A 22,267-nucleotide genomic window follows, 5' to 3' on the forward strand; every position below is an offset into this window, starting at 1 on the left:
TGGTGAAAAGATTCTCCCCCGTTAGGGACACCCAGAGAGGTTCACAGAGTTACATGAAGAAGAGGAGAGGGAGGAGGGAGATAGAGATGAGCAGGAGGAGAAAAGGGGGGACTCAAGAGGAGAGAGACAGATCTACAAAGTTGTCTGATCCCAGAGTGTTCTCCGTAGCCCAGACACCCACAAAGATTCACAGAATTGGATTGGGAAGAGAAGGGGAAAGGAGGAAATAGAGGTGTTCTGAGGTAGAAAACAGAGAGTCAAGATTGGGAGAGAATAATCAACACACTCCTGAATAAAAATGGGAGCTGAATATTGGATTCTTAAATGTTCACAATTTATATCATATACTGAAAAACAAAAATTAAAAATCTAGAGTAGAGATTAGACTCTTAAAAATACTATATTAAAAACAAAAACCTAAACACACAAAAAAATTTTAGAAATATATATGAAGTTCGGTTTAAAAATAGGGCTTCTCTTCTTTTTTTTTTTTCCTGTAAGGTTACAGTGTATTGAAAATGAAAATTAAGGAGTAGTAGAGGAGTACTAGAGGACTTTAAAAGAAATAAGAGAACAAGAAAAATAGAAAATAGAAGAGAAGAAGAAAAAAAAAGAAAGAAAAAAAATTGTTTTTCCTAATTAAAAAAATTGTAAAAATCTATGAAAATGAAAGTTAAGGAGTAGTGGGGGAGTAATAGGGAATTTTAAAGGAAAATAAAAGAGAAAAAAGAAAAAAAAATTTTTTTTCTTACTTAAAAAAAAAAAAAGTAAAAATATATCTAGGAATATCTCTGGAGCTGTTGCAGTCAGTGTGGGTTCGGCTCAGTTTCAGATAGCTCCCCGTTCCAGCTTACACTTCTCGATATCTACAGGCCCTTCCGGTGTAGTCGGTGTTTTCTACGGGGATTTTAATCTGTTGCACCGGTCCTTCTGAAGCGGTTCCCTTTGTTTATTTGGCTTCTGTTGCCGGTCTCTTCAGGGCCTCATTTCCGCCCTGACACAGGCAGGCGTAGGTGGACTCTTATTCAGGTAGCTAGCTCCGTCGCACCTCGGAGAGGGGCTGGCGCTGCAGGGAGGGGCTGGCGCTATTTTCTCCGTCTGCGCTGCTCAGGCTCCTGGCTGCTCTGTATGGAGTGCGCCCCACGCTGTGCGCGGTTCCAGCCCTCGGGTGATCCACAAAAGCGCGGGACACAAAGCTGCGCCTGCGTTTTGTCCCTACACCGCCCGAGTGGCTCAGGCAGCCAGGCGCTTGTCTGGCGGTCTCTCCCCGGGTGCGTGCGCCCTCTGCCCTCCGCGTCCCCAGCCCCAGTCCCCGCCCGCGCCGGTCGGGTGCGTGTGCCCTGTGTCTAGCCGCGACCCTCCCGGTGGATGTCGACCATCCAGAATCTCGGGAGGTCTTTTATTAGAAAGTGGAGGCCTGTTTGCAGTGTGGTAGGGGATGCAGTCCTCCCCCCTGCCTCCTGCCTCCGGCGGGGCTGGGCCGGTCCGCAGCCTGCGAGCTCTTCTCAGGACTTTCTCGGTCCCTTTGTTCTGCGAACAGCCGGCAGTGTGTTCGGGCCAGTTAATTTTCTCTCTCTCTTTGCTCTCCCACAGTTCAAGTTGGGAACTCACAAAAGCTCCTTCCGATTGTCCTCAAGGCACTCAGGCCCGGACCCTGCCCCAAGCAATGCCGCCCGCTCCTCTCTGTTCTGCCCCCACTTGCTGGTGGCGGATGCAGGCGTACTTTTCTGCTGGGAGTTGCTTTTAGGGTCGTAATCTGTGGGTTTTATTTATTGTTTCCCTCCCAGTCAAGTTGCCCTCCGAGATTCAAACACTTCGCCCAGGCCTGCCAGTGCGAGGGTTTCCCGGTGTCTGGAAACGTCCTCTATTAAGACCCTTCCCGGGACAGAGCTCCGTCCTTAGCTCTTTTGTCTCACTTTTTGTCTTTTATATTTTGTCCTACCTCCTTTCGAAGACAATGGGCTGCTTTTCTGGGCGCCTGGTGACCTCAGCTAGCGATCAGAAGTTGTTTTGTGAAGTTTGCTCTGCGCTCAGTTATTCTTTTGATGAATTTGTAGGAGAGAAAGTGGTCTCCCCGTCCTACTCCTCCACCATCTTGGCTCCTCCCGGGGAAGGAGTTTTAAAGGCAGTGTGAGGGAGGATGTGTGATCAACTTGTGCACAAGCATCTCGAATCGGTTGGCATCAAGGTGAAGTTGCAAGCACCCTCAGCTTTCTGGTTTCAACCAGTCTAGAATCTCTGTTCTTGTCAGCAGTTTTCATCTGGTTGAGGTCTTCTTCCTGTAGAAACAATTCAGAAATGTCTGTCAGGCTTTTATCCATATCTTTCAGCGATCTGGGAGTTTAGTGTTTCTGCTATGTGGCAGATTTATAGTCTAAGTTGTTACCAGATTCTTGGCCCGATAGCTATTCTTTGTTTCTACATCTTCACATTTCCTAATCATTAACCCTTGAGCCAGCCTTTCGAGACTCAAAGGAATCGTGGAAGATGTAACATAAGCTTTCTGAAGGGACAGGGACATAGGGATTTGTACAGGCACCAGATCCTCCTTCCTAACAGCCCAGACTTTGCACATAGAGGCTGGATGCTAGTTTCCAGTGACCATCAGAGAGACCTGGTCAAGGTTACATAATCTGGCTGTAAAGATCTCAGACCTGAGACTTTCAGATTTTTTTCCTGGCATCAGCAGCCACTACTAGCAACCTAGAATGGGATTGTCTGGTCATGACTGGACATCCTCTTTGCTGCTTTTACGCCCTCCTTCTGTGTGATATAATCTCTCATTTTAGAATTGTGTTTTGAAAGATGTTCCAGAGCCATGCTGCCCACCCTCTATCTTATACCCCCATTTCTTAAAGAGGCTTCAAATTCCTTAAAGAAAAATCTACTTAAAATACAAGGGAACAGTTAAAACAAGGACAGTACCACAAGGTTGCTGATTAAGAAATAAAAATATCGTTTCAAAAGCCCACTGACACTAATCCTGTGATCTGTTGCTCATAACAAGCTTTTCTTCCCACCAGGAGATATCTGTATGGATTGTTTCATTACAACACCACGATGCTTGGACTTGAATCGCTTCCAGATCCCACAGATACCTGGGAAATTATAGAAACCATAGGTAAAGGCACCTATGGCAAGGTCTACAAGGTGACTAATAAGAAAGATGGGAGCCTGGCTGCAGTAAAAATTCTGGATCCAATCAGTGTAAGTAACCACAATATAGGGTTTCATGTACACTGAGTTTTCAACTACCTTCTTGATTCTGAGGGTGATTTTCTAGAGATAGTGAAACCTGGCATGATATCTCAAAATGAGTTATGACTCCCTGGCCCATCTAAATGAAGGGGCCTCATTTGGATTCAAAAGTTCCTTTGATTTTCTCTTTTGTCCTTTTTACTATTGTTTTGGTTTTAGTCCCCAGGGCTCTTCAACAGTTATTCTCTTGTAAAGAGTGATGTTTTGGGTTTACACAGAGTCTGGTCTCTCTGTAAGCTACAAAGTTGCTCAGACTTGTGGTGTTCAGTCATCTTAGCCTGGCATCCATAATTCAAAGCACTGGACACTCAGCTTACAATGCTGTCCACAAGCACAATGAGGTTATAAATGTTGTATCCTGGTTGGATCCCTTTGTGCTACTTCTCCTTAATTGCTTTGAAAATTCAGACATTTTTAAGTTTTAAAAAGATATTTATGATATTATTATTAAAGATATATAATGAAGACATTTTTTTGATATAACAATTAGAAGGCTTTAGTTGGTATCTACATGTTCATTGTTAGGTGTTTTCAAGATATGGTAATGATGACATAAAAAATGCAGACTAAATATGCTTTATTAACAGGTTACCTGATCATGGTATCAGTCCTATACCCTACCTCACACATTATATGAATCCACCATTCATTTTTTTACCCTATATAGGATATGGATGAAGAGATTGAGGCAGAATACAACATTTTGCAGTTTCTCCCGAATCATCCCAATGTTGTAAAGTTTTACGGGATGTTTTACAAAGCGGATCACTGTGTGGGAGGACAGCTGTGGCTGGTCCTGGAGGTAAGAGGCTCCCGTTGGATGACCATCGATTTAGATAGTGCACCAGGGGTGAGCAGACACGTTATTGCCTAAATAGTATAAGATGCACATTTGGGGGAAATGATCTCCTGCATATCACAGGTACCTTACCAGATATGATATTCTCCACGTTCTTACAGGTAGGCTGTGTGCTGAAAATGTGCATGTTTCTCTGCTTCTGAGGTTTTAATAATCTTTTTTCCTAATACAATGAATACAAGAATACAGTTGGAAAAGGTTATTTTCTACTCCAGGCTGGGAAAATTTCACAGAAAACACGTTCCAACTGATTGCAGCTCATTTTCAAAAGTTGTTACCCCAAGGTTTACTTGCTCACCAAATTTGAATCAGCCTATTCATGGTCATTAATCCTCATCTCAGGTTGGATTTCCTGAAAATAAACTCTGACAGTCGTTTATGGAAGGTTATTGGAGAGTTCCTCTTCTTGGGGCTAGACCTGGACGGAAGGTGGGATTGGACAAGGAGACAGGAAACATCAGTGTAGTCATAACAGAGGCCTCAGCCCATCCTCAGGGAGAAGACCTGGAATGGTCTTGTAGGGTCATCCTGTATTTTATCTTTGCATCAGCCAATCACTGGGCGCATTCCACCCTGGATGGGTATGCGGCCTTGGGGGAGGAAGTTCCCTGTAGCTAGGCACAATTCCTGGTGAGAGAAGCCTCTGAGACTTGGGAGCAGGGAGCAGCTGATATTCCTGGCAACATCTGCTTTGAAGAGACAGTCTGAAGACAGCATCACTGTATCCACTATAGTCTTGCCTTCTTTCTACCTTGTTAGTGGAATTGAATGTGTGTAACTGGGTGCAAAGGAGTCCATTTCCCACATATACAATTCCTCCATGGGACTAACATGGCAATAATGCAGTGACAGCGTGTGAAATTAGTATATTAGGACAGGTCTGTTGTATTGCCTCATGCTCACGAGGCCCACCCTCATCTGTCATAGACTCCACCCCTCTGAACCAGCCTCTGTTCCTGAGGTCACATGTGTGATCCATGAGCATGGGGACATGTGTGAAAGTTTTAAGAGAGAAGCAACAAAGGGGAGGTCAGTCCTGGATTTACCGTCTGAGGTCTCTTGTAGAAAACCTCCCATCTGGCTCTGGGAGGGCCTGGTCATGAGACAATATATATTGGATGCCAGAGCAACCATGTATGAGAAATTCATTTGTTGTATTCAGATGGGATAATCTGCAAGGAACATTTCTGTCATTAATTGTGCTCTTCAGAATAAAGATGTAAGGGATTTTGGTTTATAGAAAGCATCTTTGTCTGTTTAGTTGGCTGGTTACGTCACATAGCATGTTCTCATAGTATCATGTTTTGGATTTTATTATCCCCCACTCCTTTCCTGGGGATATTACAGATTTTATCCTGCATACAAAGCTCTAGAATATTATTAACATTAATTTTTAAATGCTTATTATCATGCAATATGGAAAGTAATATTTCTAGGGTCTCTGAAATAACAATTTCTAGGGTCTCTAGGATTATATTCTTCTTAAACTCTGTAAGACCTCAGTGTTTTAAACCTGATTATCATTAAATAATATTAGTACAGTGACCAAGAAGTCTTAGTTTCTTTTTATTTTACCCTGACTTAAAAAGACTCTGTGTTCAGATATAGAAAACTGGACCTCTCAGGGGTTTTCCAGAGCCTGAAAAGGGACTGTCCCTCCCTCCATTTGACCAGGTGGGTGGGTAGGCTGCTCAGACCTGCTACCACTGGGAGGACAAGTGCTCTTCCCCATGAGGAGTGACCGAATGTTAGCCCCTCAGGCACAGCCAAGGCAGCTGGAAAGGGCCGCACCTGGCCTTGAAAGATGAGAAGGAACTTAGAACTATGAACTGAGCCTTGTGCAGATACTTCCCCGTGGACTGCCTCTTGCTTTTTCCGGGTGACTAAGTACAGATAATGAGGTTGCCCTGGCGCACTGAGTTATTCATGCCTCAGCGATACAGTATGCGGATATTATAACTTTTGCAGGTTGTGTTGGCCCACGCCAAAGCTGACGGCATGGGGAACCAGATACCCTCAGTCTTTTCTGTCTGGGGATGGGCCGTCCATGCCAGGATCCTGGGTTAGCTGTGTCCGGTGCCTCCAGTATGCTTATAGACACAGATTCCTGGACTCGGAGAGCTGGCAGGGACCTCGGCCTGCTAGTCAGTCTCCTAGTGTTCAGTTGAGGAATAGAGACCCAGAGAAGGAGTGGCATGCCTACCGTCCCATAACCAGTTATACGGCAGAGGTGGAGAAGGACTGCACTTTGCTTTTCTCCCTTCTGTGTTGCTGCTGCCCACGATGCTGTCTGTCAGGCCCAGGGAATAGACTTTGGATCTCTGGTTGAAATGGCAGCAGTTCCTGATTATACACACGCAAACACACTGCTGGAAGATAATGACAGCCCACATAGTACCTTGACCATGTTGTGCCGCCTATAGCTTTTTAATGAGTGCTTCAGGAAATGTGTACAATAAAATTATGATCTGTTTAATATTGCTCCCTTCATCCTGTATATTGAGATTAAATTTATACTGCCTTTGCTGTTTACTTGCTGAATGTGATAAAAGGAACCATGAGAAGCTATTCCACAGAGCAGTTCTTGAGGATAGAAAAATGTTATTAATAACCCTCCTAAATCACCACAACTCTGAAAACTAAAGCAAATAAAAATGTCATTTCTGAAATTAATTACTAATTGTTACCAGAAAGCAAAACAAAGCTTTCTTCAGTGACAGACAACTACTATAGGAGAAAGATATGGAGACAAATATACATAATAATCTTTTGGATAATTTGTGAATAAGTTTTATCCTAGTTAATGTTAAATTCAGAAAATCTACAAGTTTTATTAACTCTCACCTAAATGAAATATAATAAGAAATTAGACCTTTAAGAAAAGCTCCATATTCAGACAAAATGCCTAGTATTTGCTAAGACATGAAATATATTTTTTTCTGTTTTCCTTTGGTATAAAACTTTCCACTGGTAAATACTATAATTTCTGCTCAAATAATATGTTCAACTTAAAAGAAATAGTTGAGCATTTAGAGTGCTAGTGACAATGTAAGCTAAAAAAATTCCTTATATTTCAAAACCAAATGAAAGAATTATTTTTAACCTGTTTTTCCTCTATGTGTAAATTTAGTATCTAAGCCAAAGTGGGGGGAAATGATACCTCTGTTCAGATTTTGCATTTATTTATGTAAGGCCCTAGAAAAAGTCCAGTCTAAGCCCCACTATCATTGCAAGTTAACACCTTAAGCCATTTTCACCCACTGATATTGTGGCATGAGTCAAGGTTATCATGTTAACAAGTCAGGGTCATAGTGGAACTCTGATGGTCTGAACCATGTTTTGATTGGCCAGAGATGGTTAGAAAGCCCTGGAGCACAGAACACTGACTTCAATGAAAGTTTCGGGCTGGATTCTGGAATGAGAGTCATTGGAGTGCCTGGGGGTCAGAAGGGAAGTACAGAACATGTAGCAGTGGAGAAGGCAAGAACTTTGAAATGCAGCTGAATTGCACTCTATATCCATGTGCTATCTTTGTTCAGCAAAAAACAAGAGAGCCTAAGAAGCTGAAGTGTTAGAGTGATTCTGCCTACCCACCGGATCTACGATGTGCCCTGGAGAGAGGCTGAAACAGGAGGTGGGGTCTTGGGGCCCTCCTGCCTCTAGTAGTGTGAGCATCTTCCTCCCAGCCCACCCGGACTGGAACTCCACACTTTCAAGTGACATTGTTTTCATTCTTCTAGGGGCAAGACAGTGACTTTACTTAGTATCAGTAAAATGAACACAATGTCTCCCAATGGTGTGGAGGAAAACTATGTTGCTTGGCCTTCCTGAGAGGTGGACATTGTCTAACATGGTGCTCCCTAAGGCATCTTCAAGAGTAATTTTGATAATCCTTGCCTTTTGCTTTATGCCCTCTGTAGAACCTAACACCCTTGAAAGATCAAGTCCACTGAACAAAAGAGCATTGAAAAGAAATTCCTCCTAATTCTGTCCTCTTAGGGCAAATCAACATGCCAGTACAGGATCTACTCGAAGGTTAGAGTTTCAACTAGAATAAAGGTCTGGTGACGGTGTTGCATGGGTCATTCTTTAATAATGTGGAGGAAAGTTGATGGCTTATGGAGCAAGGAACATTTTATTGCTTGAAATTACGACAATCTTAGCAAATGCACATACTGTGATTGAATCAATATTCAACGATGTTTTGGAAAATAGATATGGAATGTAAATGATTTTTCTGTTTTTCTTGGTTTGGAGCGAAATGCTCATTAAATTCAAGATGCATCCAGCTGCCACATTTCCTGAATGCTGAGGGTGTAGGGAGGAACGCAGGGATGCAGACCTACCTCTGTATTTGAGTCTGATGGCTGGCAGCGTGGGCGGGAATAAAAGGCTGCAGGTGCCAACCCTCAGGGGTGGGTGGGGTAGGAAGCTTGGCTGCCTCCTTACAGCTTTAAGAGGATTATATTATTTGATGCATGTAAATATAGTTCCCTTGTCATGCTTTTAAAGTGTTCAGTCCATTTCACTGAATATTTACTCTGATTAGACAATTGTCAATGTGTACCCGCTTTCCTTTTTTATATCCAAGTTCCCTAAGTCTTTTCCCTGTAACCCACAGGCTGCCCTTTAAAACCTTGCTAGTGGGCTTATCAACCTCACAGGACTGCTTCCTCTAAAGGTACCCTGAGCCATTTAATTATATGTTTCTTTGAACTGCAAGAAATCAGACAGCTCTTAAACTCTGACATTTAGTGAACAAAAGGCACCAACTGAGTCAGATTCTATTGTTGTTCTTAAATCCACAGCTGAGTTTTGATCCTGCTGACAAAATGGCTGTTTTTAATCCATCTGTAGGTTCTAGAGCTATGAAGAAAAGTTTGAGAGTTGGCTACCCATCTAAAATGCCACTAAATAGGCTCTTGTTGCAGAAATGGCCAGATTGAAAGTAGGGCAAGAGAGAGACTAAAATGAGGTTTCAGGGGAAAATTCCAGGCTTGAGTTAGCTTGGATCACCACCCAGTATTTAATTTAAATGTTCTCTGGGTAGAATTTTAATAGTGCACTTGCAATTCAATAAAGGATGTGCCTCCCTGAGATGGAAGCCAGGCTGAGAAGTGGTTCTGATGAAGGTGTTGCAGTGCTTTGCCTCTCTATTACTGCTTTGGCTTTAGAGGATCAAAGGACTTTGTTGATATTCTCACAAGACCCCTAGACTCTGTCTCTTCTTAACTTTCTCTATTCAGCTGGTCAAAAATTCCTGTCGATGCTATCTCATAAAAGCACCACCCCCCAACACCCACTCTGTATCTGTCTCTGATTCTTTGTCCTCAGGACTCTTGACTTATTGACCTTGCTTCTCTTGATTGCTTCAACATCTCCTGACAGTTGTCTAGCTCCTTGTGTCTTCTTGTTCTGCCCACCCTCCAATCTGCTACCAAGGTCTTCTTTCTAGAAATCTGAACAGACCTCCTGTCTAAAACCTGTTGCTAGCTTACCACTCCTATTCAATGGTATATTATGGTACCATAATACATGTGCATAATGTCCACACACTTTGGCAGGGCACACCTGCATCCCCTGTCCCCCTTTCTACTTCCCCATCTCTCTGTGTAGATTCTGTCCCTTTGTCCCAACAGTGGCAGAGTGTGTAGAATTCAGACCCACAGACAGAGACACACACACGCAAATAGAAACACTACCACCACCTCATTCTTTTGTGCTCCCTTCCTTGCACATGGTGTCCCTTTTTCAAGGATGCTCTTCTTCTTGTTCACCTGCCACAAGCTCCTTTGTCCTTCAGATTCATTGTATGTGTTACATCCTCTGGGAAGATTTCCAGACTGTTCCCTTTCCACCCTGGCAGGGCAGAAGTCACCCTTCCCTCTTCAGCGCCACCACGCCCCTGGGCATACTCCACTTCCACCTGCCACTCTTATTACTCGCATGTCCATTTCTGATGTTGAGCTCTTTGAGGTGCAGGGACAGTGTTCGTGATTGAGTAATGGGTAACAAACTGGACAGTCACAAACTGCTGAGAACCAAGAGGTCACTTTCTTTCCAATAGCTAAACCTAACATTGTTTTTGAGCCCCCAGCCTGTCTAGAGGAAACGGTTGACTTGAATTCATCCTATTAAACTTAGTCAGCTGAGTACTTCTTTGGAGAGTGACAAGTTTGGGGAGTTTGTTTCCCATTTTCACAGTCCAGCTCAAAGCTTAGTCACTTGGATAAGGACTTAGTTTTAAAATGGTTTTCTTTTTCCCTCTTCCTGTCCTTCTCTGGGGTGACAATTGGATCTGAACACAGCAGATGCTCATGTAAATCTATGGCAATGAGACCACACTCCAACTGTGTGATGACCTTGAGTCCTCCTACTGTCTGCTTTTGGTATCTCCCTGAGTCTTAGGTCCCTGATACTCCTTATCGTGGGCTCTTCACTGTCTCTCCTTTTCAATCAAACTCTAGCCTTGTCCTTGTTCCCAGTGCAGCATCAGGTTCTAAATCTCTTGCAGGTCATGAGCAGGCTGTTGTTATTGTTCAGTCCCTAAGTCGTGTCTGACTGTTTGCAACCCCATGAACTGCAGCATGCCAGGCTTCCCTGTCCTTCACTGTCTCTTGGAATTTGTTCAAACTCATCTCCATTGAGTCAGTGATGCTATCCAACCATCTCATTCCCTTCTCCTCTTGCCCTCAATCTTTCCCAGCATCAGGATCTTTTGCAGTGAGTAGGCTCTTCACGTCAGGTGGCCAAAGTGTTGGAGTTTCAGCATCAGTCCTCCCGATGAATATTCAGGGTTGATTTTCTTTAGGATAGATTGGTTTGATCTCCTTGCTGTCCAAGGGGCTTTCAAGAGTCTTCTCCAACACCACAGTTCAAAGGCATCGATTCTTTGGTGCTCAGTTTTTTTTGTTGTCCAACTCTCACATCCATACATGACTACTGGAAAAACCATAGCTTTGACTATACTGACCTTTGTTGGCAAAGTAATGTCTCTGCTTTTTAATGTGCTGTCTAGGTTTGTCATTGCTTTTCTTCCAAGGAACAAGGATCTTGTAATTTCATGGCTGCAGTCACTATCCACAGTGATTTTGGGGTCCAAGAAAATAAAGTCTATCATGGTTTCCATTGTTTCCCTACCTATTTGCCATGACATGATGGGACCCTTGCCATGATCTTAGTTTTTTGAATGTTGAGTTTTAAGCCAGCTTTTTCACTCTCATCTTTCACCTTCATCAAGAAGCTTTTAAATTCCTCTTCGATTTTGACCATTAAAGTGGAATCATTTGCATATCCGAAGTTGTTGATATTTCTCCTGGCAATCTTAATTCCAACTTGTGCTTCGTCCAGCCTGACATTTGCATGATGTACTCTGCATAGAAGTTAAATAAGGAGGTGACAATATACAGCCTTGATGTACTCCTTTCTCAATTTGGAACAAGTTCGTTGCTCCATTTCTGATTCTAACTGTTGCTTCTTGTCCTGCCTACAGGCTTCTCAGGAGACAGGTCAGGCATAGGGACAGTTAGAATCCCAGGTTGGGTGGATCTTGCACTCTACTGCCTCTCTACAGCACGGATACCCCTTTGTTGGCATGAGGCTCCTGTAAGGAAGTCTCCCTGCAGATTTCTGAATAAAAGAGGTTCATATGAAATGGTTTCATCATCATGATTCCTTTATACAACTCCCACTTCCAAGAGGGAGCATCACCACCCTAATCTTATTTTCTCAAGCTCTCCAAGCTCTATGCCATCAGCCTTGGAAGGACTTTTTTTGTGGGTCCATAACATCCCTTCTGTCATGTTCTGCATTCTTATGTGATCATCATTTGACTCTTTGTTCAGTTTTCCTGTTTTTGTTTCCTTGAAATATAAAATCTAATTGGGGGAGTCCTGAGAAAGTTATTTTATGTTTACTGAAAGCTTAGCTTTTAAGATTCTTCTACAAATCATAACACTGAAAATTCATTCACTGTTCAAGAAAGTATTAGATTGAACATTGAATGTTACGTGCCCTTCAGGGTCATGTAAGACATAGTTGAAATAAAAAGAATGTGGAATCCTTTAGAAGAAATTACACTGATACTCAATATTATGGTCATGAGAGGTGTTGATGTTGAGTTAACAAGTTACACCAAACATTGGTGGAGAGAGGATTCTGAGGATGCTTATATAATCCCAGACCACTATAGCCTTCAGTGCTTTTCACTGTTCTTGGCTCCCTCCTGAATCCTTTCTGAGAGATAGTGATTTATCATAGTTTTATTAAATATTCCTAATTCTATACTGGGGCTTCCCAGGTGGTACTAGTGGTAAAGAAACTGCCTACCACTGCAGAAGATGCAGGAGATGAGGTTTTGATCCCTGGGTTGGGAAGATCACATAGAGGAGGGCATGGCAACTGACTCTAGTGTTCTTGCCTTCAGAATCCCATGGACAGAGGAGCCTGGCGGGCCACAGTCCATGGAGTCGTAAAGAGTCAGAAGAAACTGAGCCCCCACAAACAATTCTATATTGGATTTTTAGTTGAATAGTATTGTTTGTGACCAACTTACATGGTAAAAACATGGGCAGATTCAGTTTCAGCTTATCTTGATTCTTAATGTGTGGGCAAGGTATCTGCCATATGTAGCAAGGAGAGATACATTCATTAAACAAAAACATCTCCTCACCATTTATTAAAACCTTGCAAATGTTGGTAATTAGAGTCGAATAGATCCTAATGTACTATTCCCTTGATAAAAGAGTGTCTTCTTTTAGGAAAGGTGCTAATCTGTGCTCTCTCAGATTTCCTTGCTTACAAAAAGCCAGCTGACTCAAGCAGCCACAGTCAGGGGACCCCCACTGTTCACTAGTTAACTCTCAAATCACACACACAGTGCCAGGAGGAAACCTAGGTCTCTAAATCAGGGTTTTGACTTTATATGGACACGGATGGCTCTGTGGATCTGACAAAAGCTGTGAATTTTCTCAGCAGGAAAGTGCAAGATGAATATATAACATGCTGCCTACAGTTTCAAGGTATATACAAGCCCTGCTCAAACCACTTTAGAACCCTTGATTTCAAATGGCATGTAGCACACCCAAACCTCCACGTTGCCTTCTGCACTTAGTCAAAATTATCCTTGAAAACCCTTAAGTTGCTGTGAAAAGATAATATGCCTGGTTTATGTATCTAAAATCTCGGTATATTCCGTAACAGAGAGCAAGTGTGAAAGATATACTTTTACAGTGTTTTTAATTGAGGGGAAAAAAAGAGCATGAAGTTGCTGAGCTTCTAAAGTTGAATATGAAAAGGTTAAATGAACATATGATGCGGCTCCATTCCATAAATCTGACAGCAACTCTAGAAAGAGCTACTGGTTGGGCGTCTGGTGTCCGCAGTCCCAGCACTGGAGACAGGAAGATTTGAAATAAAATTTATCCCCTCCCAAGAATCAAGGGCATTCATCTTGACTCTGTCCTTCCTTCAAACTGCATGTTTTTTTTTTTTTTAAAGAGACATGTAAAATTTCTAATAATAACTCACCATAACTATTATATGCATTCTTTTTTAATGTCTAAATAGTGTCTTATGCTTTGCTATTTAACTTGAGAAAGAAGTAGACTTTTTTGGACTTGTATTTTCAATCATAAGTTATCACCTTGAATAAATATACACAAACACATACACACAGAGAACTAGATTTGACTGTGCAATGGAAATTTGAAGTTGTTCCAACCTAGAGTTTTGTGATTTGCAAATTTCCTACTTGAGGTCAGTAATCAGTGGGCTTTTCTTAATGTCTTTTTTCTTTTCCTTTTGTATGTATGCTCCTGCTGTCTCTCTCTTCTGGCACCTCCTCTTGCAGCTGTGTAATGGGGGCTCGGTCACCGAGCTCGTCAAAAGTCTGCTTAGGTGCAACCAGCGATTGGACGAAGCAGTGATCTCATACATCTTATACGGGGCCCTCTTGGTAAGGACGTCCTTCAGGGTGGGGTCGAGGGGGCAGTTTATCATTGGTTGGCTCCCCACAGCATAGTAACAAGGGGAAATACTGCTCTATAATATGCAAGGTGTATTAATAGCAGGGAGGTGTAGCCTAATATGCACTTTGATTAGATTTTAATTGTAGGGTAATTGTTTAAAACTAACCGTTGCAAATTTTCCTTTTCTCTTTCCTGTTGTTTGGTGGCGATGGGACTCCATGAAGGGCCTTCAGCATTTGCACAATAACCGAATCATCCACCGTGATGTCAAGGGGAATAACATTCTTCTGACAACAGAAGGAGGAGTTAAGCTCGTTGACTTTGGTAATGACTGCTTGTCGTTTGTTTTCTTGATGTGTGCAGTTTAGCCAAAGGCAACAATTTATTGTGATCTCAGAAGACTGGGGCCTCTCTTTTACACGGTAGGCTGAGGGCCTTTCCAGTGACACACAGCCTGGAGAGTCGGGGGGTTCACCAGATGGATCACCCTAGGAGATGCTGTTTGTTAATCTGGTTTCAGCTTTAGAAGCAATTTTATTAAAGAGAGAATATGAAAGTGTTTCAAAAGAAAAATTTTATGGGAAAAACTTTGGTTTGTTGGGAAGATTTCACAACTCAGGGCAATTGTCTATAATTTACATTTTGTCTATTATTCTTTTGCATATGAAAAGAGAAAACCGTTTGGTCTTTTAAATGACTTTCTCTAGCCTCAGGCATACTAATTCCCAGTGAGCAGAAGGTAAAATAGTCCTTTGGGTCTGGAAACTAACATCCCTTTAAATTGTGATTATTGCTGCTACACGTGAGGCTGGTTGAACTGGAGACATTTACAGGAAATGGAAAGGCGAGAGGAAGCAGAGCGGTATCACCAAAGGCCAGAGAACTATTAACTGTCTCCTTACAGCACTCCTTGTATTGAATCCAACAAACCCTTTGATTTTCCTCTTTAAGGTTATCAAATGGTTTAATCTTCTAAATGAATTTAACAACAGTTAGTCCTTCAGCATGACTGCTGTAAATAATGAGAAAACATTTGCAGAAGCACTTTTTAAAATGTTCTTTTTCAGTGGCAGCACAGGAGGAGAAAAGATGGATGATTTTGTATGTTCATTGCTTTATTGGTAAGGAAGAATTTAGTGTTAAAATGTATCAGTGAATCATTTGCTCAGAAGAAATTACTCCAAGATAAATGAAATTGCACTAAGTAATTGGTCTGTTTTTTAAAAAAGCAAAGAAAAATGTTAGGGTGTTTTAATAGAGTCTAAAGAACCCTCTTTGGCTTTCTAATAAAGAGTAAAGAATGCAAGCAGTTAGTGGAACTACCATCAAAAAACAACCCATGGTACTTGGCAAATCTATGCCTAACAGTCTTAAAGATATGTTCTTTGCTGATGAGCACATGTATCCAAGTTTTTTAGTTCTTATTGACAACATTAGTGGCAACTATTGTTATTGTCTTAAGGGCTGTGGTAGGTTTCTGCTTGGTATAAAACAGTACCTTATATTTGTAAAATGCTTTACAATTTATAAGTCATTTTCACAGTTGCTCCCTTACTTGATATTTAAGAGCTCTTTGTGTTAGGTGTAATGAGCAGTATCATCCCCAGTTTAAAGGTGAGACAACTGAGACTCGTTGTGAGGTTGTCTGCTTGAGGCCTTACAATTATTAAAGGAAAAGGCATAATCACTATGGGAAACAGGCCTTCTGACTCCTAATCCAATTCACCTTTACATCTGTTGTGGCATAAAAAAAAAGAACTGGCCAAAGACTAAAACAAAGTACATGGGAATTATATTAAAATTCAAGTCCTCAACATTGAGCCCTAGATAATAATAGTCTTAGTCTGTTTCTTTTTCCATTTGACAAATGTATTTTTCTTGACAGGTTTCCAGCCTTCTAGGTAAGATAAGGCACTGAAAATTTTCTATGTCTACACTGATGCTCAATTATAGATAATACATGCCAATTTTCTTCCTCCATCAAATGAAGCACCATTTTTAAGAAAGATATCACCTGAAATATTTTAGAAATATAGTAGGAAGGTATTGGGGGTTAATCCTAGTTCTTGATGCTTTCTTTTGATTCCAATTTTGCAGCAGTACAGATAGAAATATTCACTAGAAAAAAAAAATACCCTAGTGATTTAGATAGAGCGTTAAATGCTCATACCTACAGTGTTTGGCAAACTGCAGCTTGTGAACCAAGTTTGACCTGTGTCCCATTGTTGTACACCCTATGAACTAAGAAAGATTTTTATATTTTTTAACAGTTGGGGGAAAAAATCAAAAGAAGAGAACGATATGTGATAATGATATGCATCCCTAAATAAGTTTTTGCAAAAACACAACCACACTCATTTGCTTTTGTGTTATCTGAGCTGATTTTGCAGAGTTGAGTAGTTGTTACAGAGCCTTAAGCTCACAAAGTCTAAGATATTTGCTGTCTGACCCTCTATGGAAGAAGTTTGCCAGCCCTGGTCTAGCATCATCGTCTGCTCGCTGCTGAATTATGACACGCTTTTCTTGTAGGTGTCTCAGCTCAACTCACCAGTACACGTCTACGGAGAAACACATCTGTTGGCACCCCATTCTGGATGGCCCCTGAGGTGAGCAGAGGGCATCTATTTCTGTGTATTTGTTGAAAGCCTTGGTACTATGCCTTTTTAATGGGAAAGTCACACACTTCACAAAACTTTCAGCAAGAAGAAAATCCTTTATCCTCATTGAACTGTGAGAGTTCTGACTTGGTGGGTGAGAATGATGACAATCTCAGGACTAAGTGACAGAAGGCCCATGGAATACCTTCAGGCAGTTAGAAAAAAAGGTGCCTCCTCCAGAAGATGCCATGTTCTCCGAGGGTCATGGCTTGGCAAGTTCATCCCACCATTGTGTAAATTAGAAGAGGTCACCTTCCCTGGATAGAGGCAGGCCCAGTGACACATGGCTCAATGAAGAGACAGATTTCAGTTCCAGGTGGCCTACAGAACAATATGCCATAGTCCCAGCTATTTTTTTAAATACAGGATACATAGCCACTTCTCTTATGTACTTTTCTGTATCTCTAGTAAAACCTGGGATTTGGGTCTAATTTTTAGTTCTGGCATCACCACAAAATCCTCTGTGAAATGGCACATGTAAAAGTTTGCAGAATTTCCAGGCTAGATACCAACAGACCCTGAAGCACAACTACAGCTTTGCTAGTCAGGTCAGCGTTGAATTCCACAGTACTCCGGCCTGGAATCAGGCAAGTGGGCTCTTTTAATAAGAGGACTTACGTAGTCATCTCCTTAGAGATGAGGGGAATTATATTATGAAAAACTACGAAGCCAGCAATGTTCAAATGAACAGTTTTAATTTAATGAGACAAATGACATTGTTTTGTGAAACTCAGTTGTCCTTTGCAATGTGAATCCATTTCAGAGCATGACAGCATGGATTATTTTGAGTTATTTTGTCATTCTTATTGCCGCATAACATCTGGTGATCCAGTTCTCCCACCACTTTACTCTGTTTCAGCTTGTGTGATCTCCTTGTTTAAATAGCATCTCCTTTGGCCTCTAACTGGTACATCTCTGTTGACTTGATGCCAGCTTCATAATAAAAATAAATATGGGCATTGATGTTATGTGGCAAATGACCATCCAGATAATCTGGAACACAGTTTTTACTGCAACTTCTCCCATTTCATTATTACATATAAAATTATTGTTGAAACAAAGGCAAACCATAAAAATTTTCATAGGGATCTCATGAACTCTACTTTAAGAAACACTGTAGGACAAAGTCAAGATTCCTTCGGATGAGGAACAAAGACATTCATATTCAAGCTCTCTGCTGTCCAACCTCATCTCAGGTTCCTTTCCCCCAATTTACTTGTTTTTAATGCCTCAGCAGTAGTAGAAAAACAAGTAATTCCCCAAATCTGTCTTTATATATCATTTCTTTAAACCTTTCTATATATTGTTACATCATCTGGAGTGACCTTCAGAACTCTGCAAATTTCCTCCTCAATCTTCAATCCTCTCTCAAATGCTATTCCCCTAGGAAATCTTCCTTATCCTTGGCCAACACTGAGGCTCTTTTCCCTGAGTGTCCACTGCAGCCTTTACTCTCTCCGTTAGCAAGCTATGTACTACAGTTATTGACAAGCAGGTCTTCTAACTGGACTCTAAACTCTAGCAGGGACTTGGGATGCTCGGCTCTCAGCGTAGTGCTTGGTATAGAGTAGGTGCTCAATGTGCATCTGTTGAATGAACGAATATTTTGGTTAAAAAGGAAACGTCAAAGAGAAGATGAGTTTGGAGGGTAGATTGAGGAGGGCTTTATGACTATTGGTATTCACACATTGCTCTGTTGATTTTGGTTAATTATTTATTTTAAAAAATCAAAAAAAATTTTTTTCATTGGTTAATTTATTATTCAAGGAGAGTGTACCTGAGGCCACTCAATTCTTTCTTAGGGTGGCATAAGTCAGAAGATGGTATTCCCATTCCAGTCTCCAGCAAGTTGGTGTTCTCAGAACCACAGAACACAGAAAAGGGAAAACTGCCCTTGGCTTTACGCATTTCTCATGAAGTGTTTGTGACTTTTAGGTTTCAGCTGGGTTGAAGAAAATATGTGGACTGTTTCTACTAGGGGCACTTTAGTGGTCCATGGTGAGCTTCTGTTGCCCAGATTGCCTGGAACTGGTTCCCTTCTTATCAGGGAAAAGCTAGTGTTGCATCTTGCCTGCTATAGTGGATAAATTGAGGAGTAGGCAGATTATGGTGTGGAGACCTTGAGAGTGTCTCTCAGGAGCAAGTGCCCAGTTCCTCTGAGTATGACTCAGAGGTTCTCTCAGAATGTGTGTTTGCAATCCAAGACACTTTGGGATCAGGCTGCAGCTCCTGGGACTCAGTCCCACACTGTCCTCATATTTTTATTCCCCAGAGTCTTTTTGCTCCATAAGAATGTCCATAGGAATAATCTTACATTGGTCAGTTCCATTCAACAAACTTAAAAAAAAAATTATTTTATTGAAGTATAGTTGACTAACAAGGTTGTATTAATTTCAGTAGTGATTCAGTTATACATATATTCTTTTTCATATCCTTTTTTATTATGGTTTATTACAGGATACTGGTTATAGCTTCCTGTGCTGTCCAGTAGGTCCTTGTTGTTTGTCTATTCTATACATAATAGTTTGCATGTTAACCCCGAACTCCCAGTCCATCCTCCCCTACCCCCTTGGCAACCCAAAGTCTGTTCTCTATATCTGTGAGTCTGTTTCTGTTTGGGTGATAAGTTCATTAACATCATATTTTAGATTCCACATATAAGTGATATCATATGGTATTAGTCTTTCTCCTTCTGACTTACTTCACTTAGTATGATAATCTCTAGGTCTATCCATGTTGCTGCAAATAACATTATTTCATTCTTTTTTTTTTTTTAATGGCTGAGTAGTTTTCCTCTGGGGCTTCTCTGATAGTTCAGTTGTAAAGAATTCACTTGTAACGCAGGAGACCTCAGTCGATTCCTGGGTCGGGAAGATCCGCTGGAGAAGGAATAAGTGACCCGCTCCAGTATTCTTGGGCTTCCCTTGTGGCTCAACTGGTAAAGAATCAATGTGGGAGATCTGGGTTTGATCTCTTTGTTGGGAAGATCCCCTGGAGAAGGGAAAGGCTACCCTCTCTAGCATTCTAGCCTGGAGAGTTCCATGGACTATATAGTCCATGGGGTCGCAAAGAGTCAGACACAACTGAGTGACTTTCACTAGTGTTCCTTTCAACAAACTTATACTGTCCTTCTGTGAGGCCAGGGTTTGGGTCAAGAGGAGTCCTTGAAAGGATAATCAGTAATGGTTCAAATGGATATTGTCTTTATATGGTGGCCTGCATAGTATAATGACCTTAACATGCTTTCATTTCTGCTTATGTGAATAAGTGGTATTTAGGTTAAATATAGGTGAAGGCAATGGCACCCCACTCCAGTGTCTTGCCTGGAGAATCCCATGGACAGAGCAGCCTGGTGGGCTGCCGTCTATGGGGTCACACAGAGTCGGACACAACTGAAGCGACTTAGCAGCAGCAGCAGCAGCAGATTAAGTATGACATCAATGCATGTAATGCCAATGCCAGTGGAATAAAATGACTGCATGCCACCAGTGCTTTTACTTTGAAAACACAGCTGAAAGCTCCTTGATCCTATTTTATTTTTTATGATTTATTTAGTTTTGGCTGTGCTGGGCCTTCATTGCTGCTTGGGCTTTTCTCTAGTTGCAGTGAGCAGGAGCTACTCTCTAGTTGTATTGTGCAGGCTTCTCATTGTGGCGGCTTCTCTTGTTGTGAAGCGCTGGTTTCGGGTCATGTGGGCTGCAATAGTTGCAGCACATGAGCTTAGTAGTTGCAGCTCCTGGGCTCTAGAGTAGTTGTGATGCACTGGCTTAGTTGCTGCTCAACATGTGGGATCTTCCCGGATCAAGGATTGAACTTGTATCTCCAGCATTGGCAGGCAGATTCTTTGCCAGCGAGTTACCAGGGAAGCCCCTATTTTTGAGAAATTGAACCAAATTATTTTTTTTGCATTTACATTTTGATTTCACCAGCCTGAGTAACTCCAATATCTATAATAATTCAAATCAGCTATAGGCTTCAAACCAGATAGCTGATGAAATGTGACCAGGCCACCATCAAGTGTTAACTTGCAGTTTAAACAGCAGTTCACCAGGGCAGCTCGAAGCCATAGCATGAATTATCATATTCACAACACTCTCCACTTATTTTCTCTTTGCCACCTCATGTAGATACTAGTAAGGTTGAAAGATGCTGAGTGAAAGTGGTATCAACTCAGCCATGTAGGAGAAGAAAAATTCCAGGGGGTGCCTTTAGTGTTACAGTACTTTGAAACACTGCTACTGGGGAAATATTGGTTGGCATAGTAAGAGTTATTCTAGAAGTCAATATCAGTAGAGTTTTTTCTTTTTTTTTTAAACAAACTGAGCATGTCAGTAGCATACTGACTCAGAAAGATGACTTTAAATGGGAAAGAAAGATGCTCAACATAGAAACCAAGAGTCAGACCCAACTGAGCGACTGAACTGAATCACATTGTATTCTCCCTGTGTATTCGCTTTCACGTGGCCATCATGTTATAAGGACACCAGTAATACTGGATTAGGGACCCATTCTGCTCCAGTATGACCTCACTTTAACCAATTACATCTGCAGCAACCCTACTTTCAAGTAATTTCACATTCTGAGATCCTGGGAGCTAGCACATTAACGAATCTTTCTTGGAGGACACAATTCAACCTGTAACAACTCTCCAAAATAGTTAGCACCCCTCCTCTGTAGTAAATAATTCAGATTTCTAAGGTAATCAGCCAGTCATTTTGAATCTACAAATCCTCATGTTACAGATGCTAGGTTAGTTAGCTCAGCTTTGCCTGTCTGCACACATGCACACACATGCGCGCGCGCGCACACACACACACACACACACACCCCTCTCTCAACCTTAGGTGTTTGAGGCAAACACAGTTCTTTTTGTATGTGCTAGAATGTACCATGTGTTGTTCTGGATGTACCATAACAAACTGCCTTCTCACATGGAGCCTCAACACCTTGAGGATTCTGTGCTGGTCTACCTGCTCTCTGGTCAGGTATTTTTGGATTATCTCTGAGATGCTTGGTGTAGGTCAATTCCCTTAACCTAATTAACACTGAGCCTCTGATCTCCCTCCTTGCCTGTGACTGTGGCTTGTATCTTATATATTTGTTTATAAAGCATCGGTAAAGGGGGAACTGCATTAACTCACACAACCCTCTCTTTACCCATGTTTATTGCCGCTTTTCTCGGTCACTGTCTCCTGATAGCCAGTTTCTTATAATCATATGAATAATAACATCCCACATCTGCATAGAACTTTTACAAATATTATTTTTAAGCACTCACTACCTGTGAAGATGCCAGTTAGTTAGGCATAATGACATTGATTTTATAGAGAAGGAATCTAAGGCTCTGCCAGGCTAAGTGCCCAGGAACACTGGGTGGGTAGGTGGGTAACAGTAACTGGAATCTTTGTGTTGTGACTCAGTGAACTAAGGCACTTCCAATACAACCCATGCCCACTGTCAGTACTGGATTGCTCGGCTAGTATTTGCATTGAACATCTGCCAGATAATAATATGCTGGTTCACAG

General features: G+C 41.7%; 1 protein-coding gene across 1 annotated transcript in view; it reads left to right on the plus strand.

Annotated features, from left to right (window-relative positions):
• The window catches only part of MYO3B (myosin IIIB), a 421,954-nt gene that overhangs the window by 19,197 nt on the left and 380,490 nt on the right, over positions 1-22,267 (plus strand). The window contains exons 2-8 of the mRNA XM_065928997.1: positions 1,594-1,704; positions 2,058-2,130; positions 3,024-3,207; positions 3,926-4,060; positions 13,968-14,072; positions 14,310-14,409; positions 16,615-16,691. Of these exons, the coding sequence (XP_065785069.1) occupies positions 1,594-1,704; positions 2,058-2,130; positions 3,024-3,207; positions 3,926-4,060; positions 13,968-14,072; positions 14,310-14,409; positions 16,615-16,691 (785 nt within the window). The remainder of the gene's footprint in view (positions 1-1,593; positions 1,705-2,057; positions 2,131-3,023; positions 3,208-3,925; positions 4,061-13,967; positions 14,073-14,309; positions 14,410-16,614; positions 16,692-22,267) is intronic.

The sequence above is a fragment of the Muntiacus reevesi genome, chromosome 3, assembly GCF_963930625.1.
Source record: "Muntiacus reevesi chromosome 3, mMunRee1.1, whole genome shotgun sequence".
Lineage (NCBI taxonomy): Eukaryota > Metazoa > Chordata > Mammalia > Artiodactyla > Cervidae > Muntiacus > Muntiacus reevesi.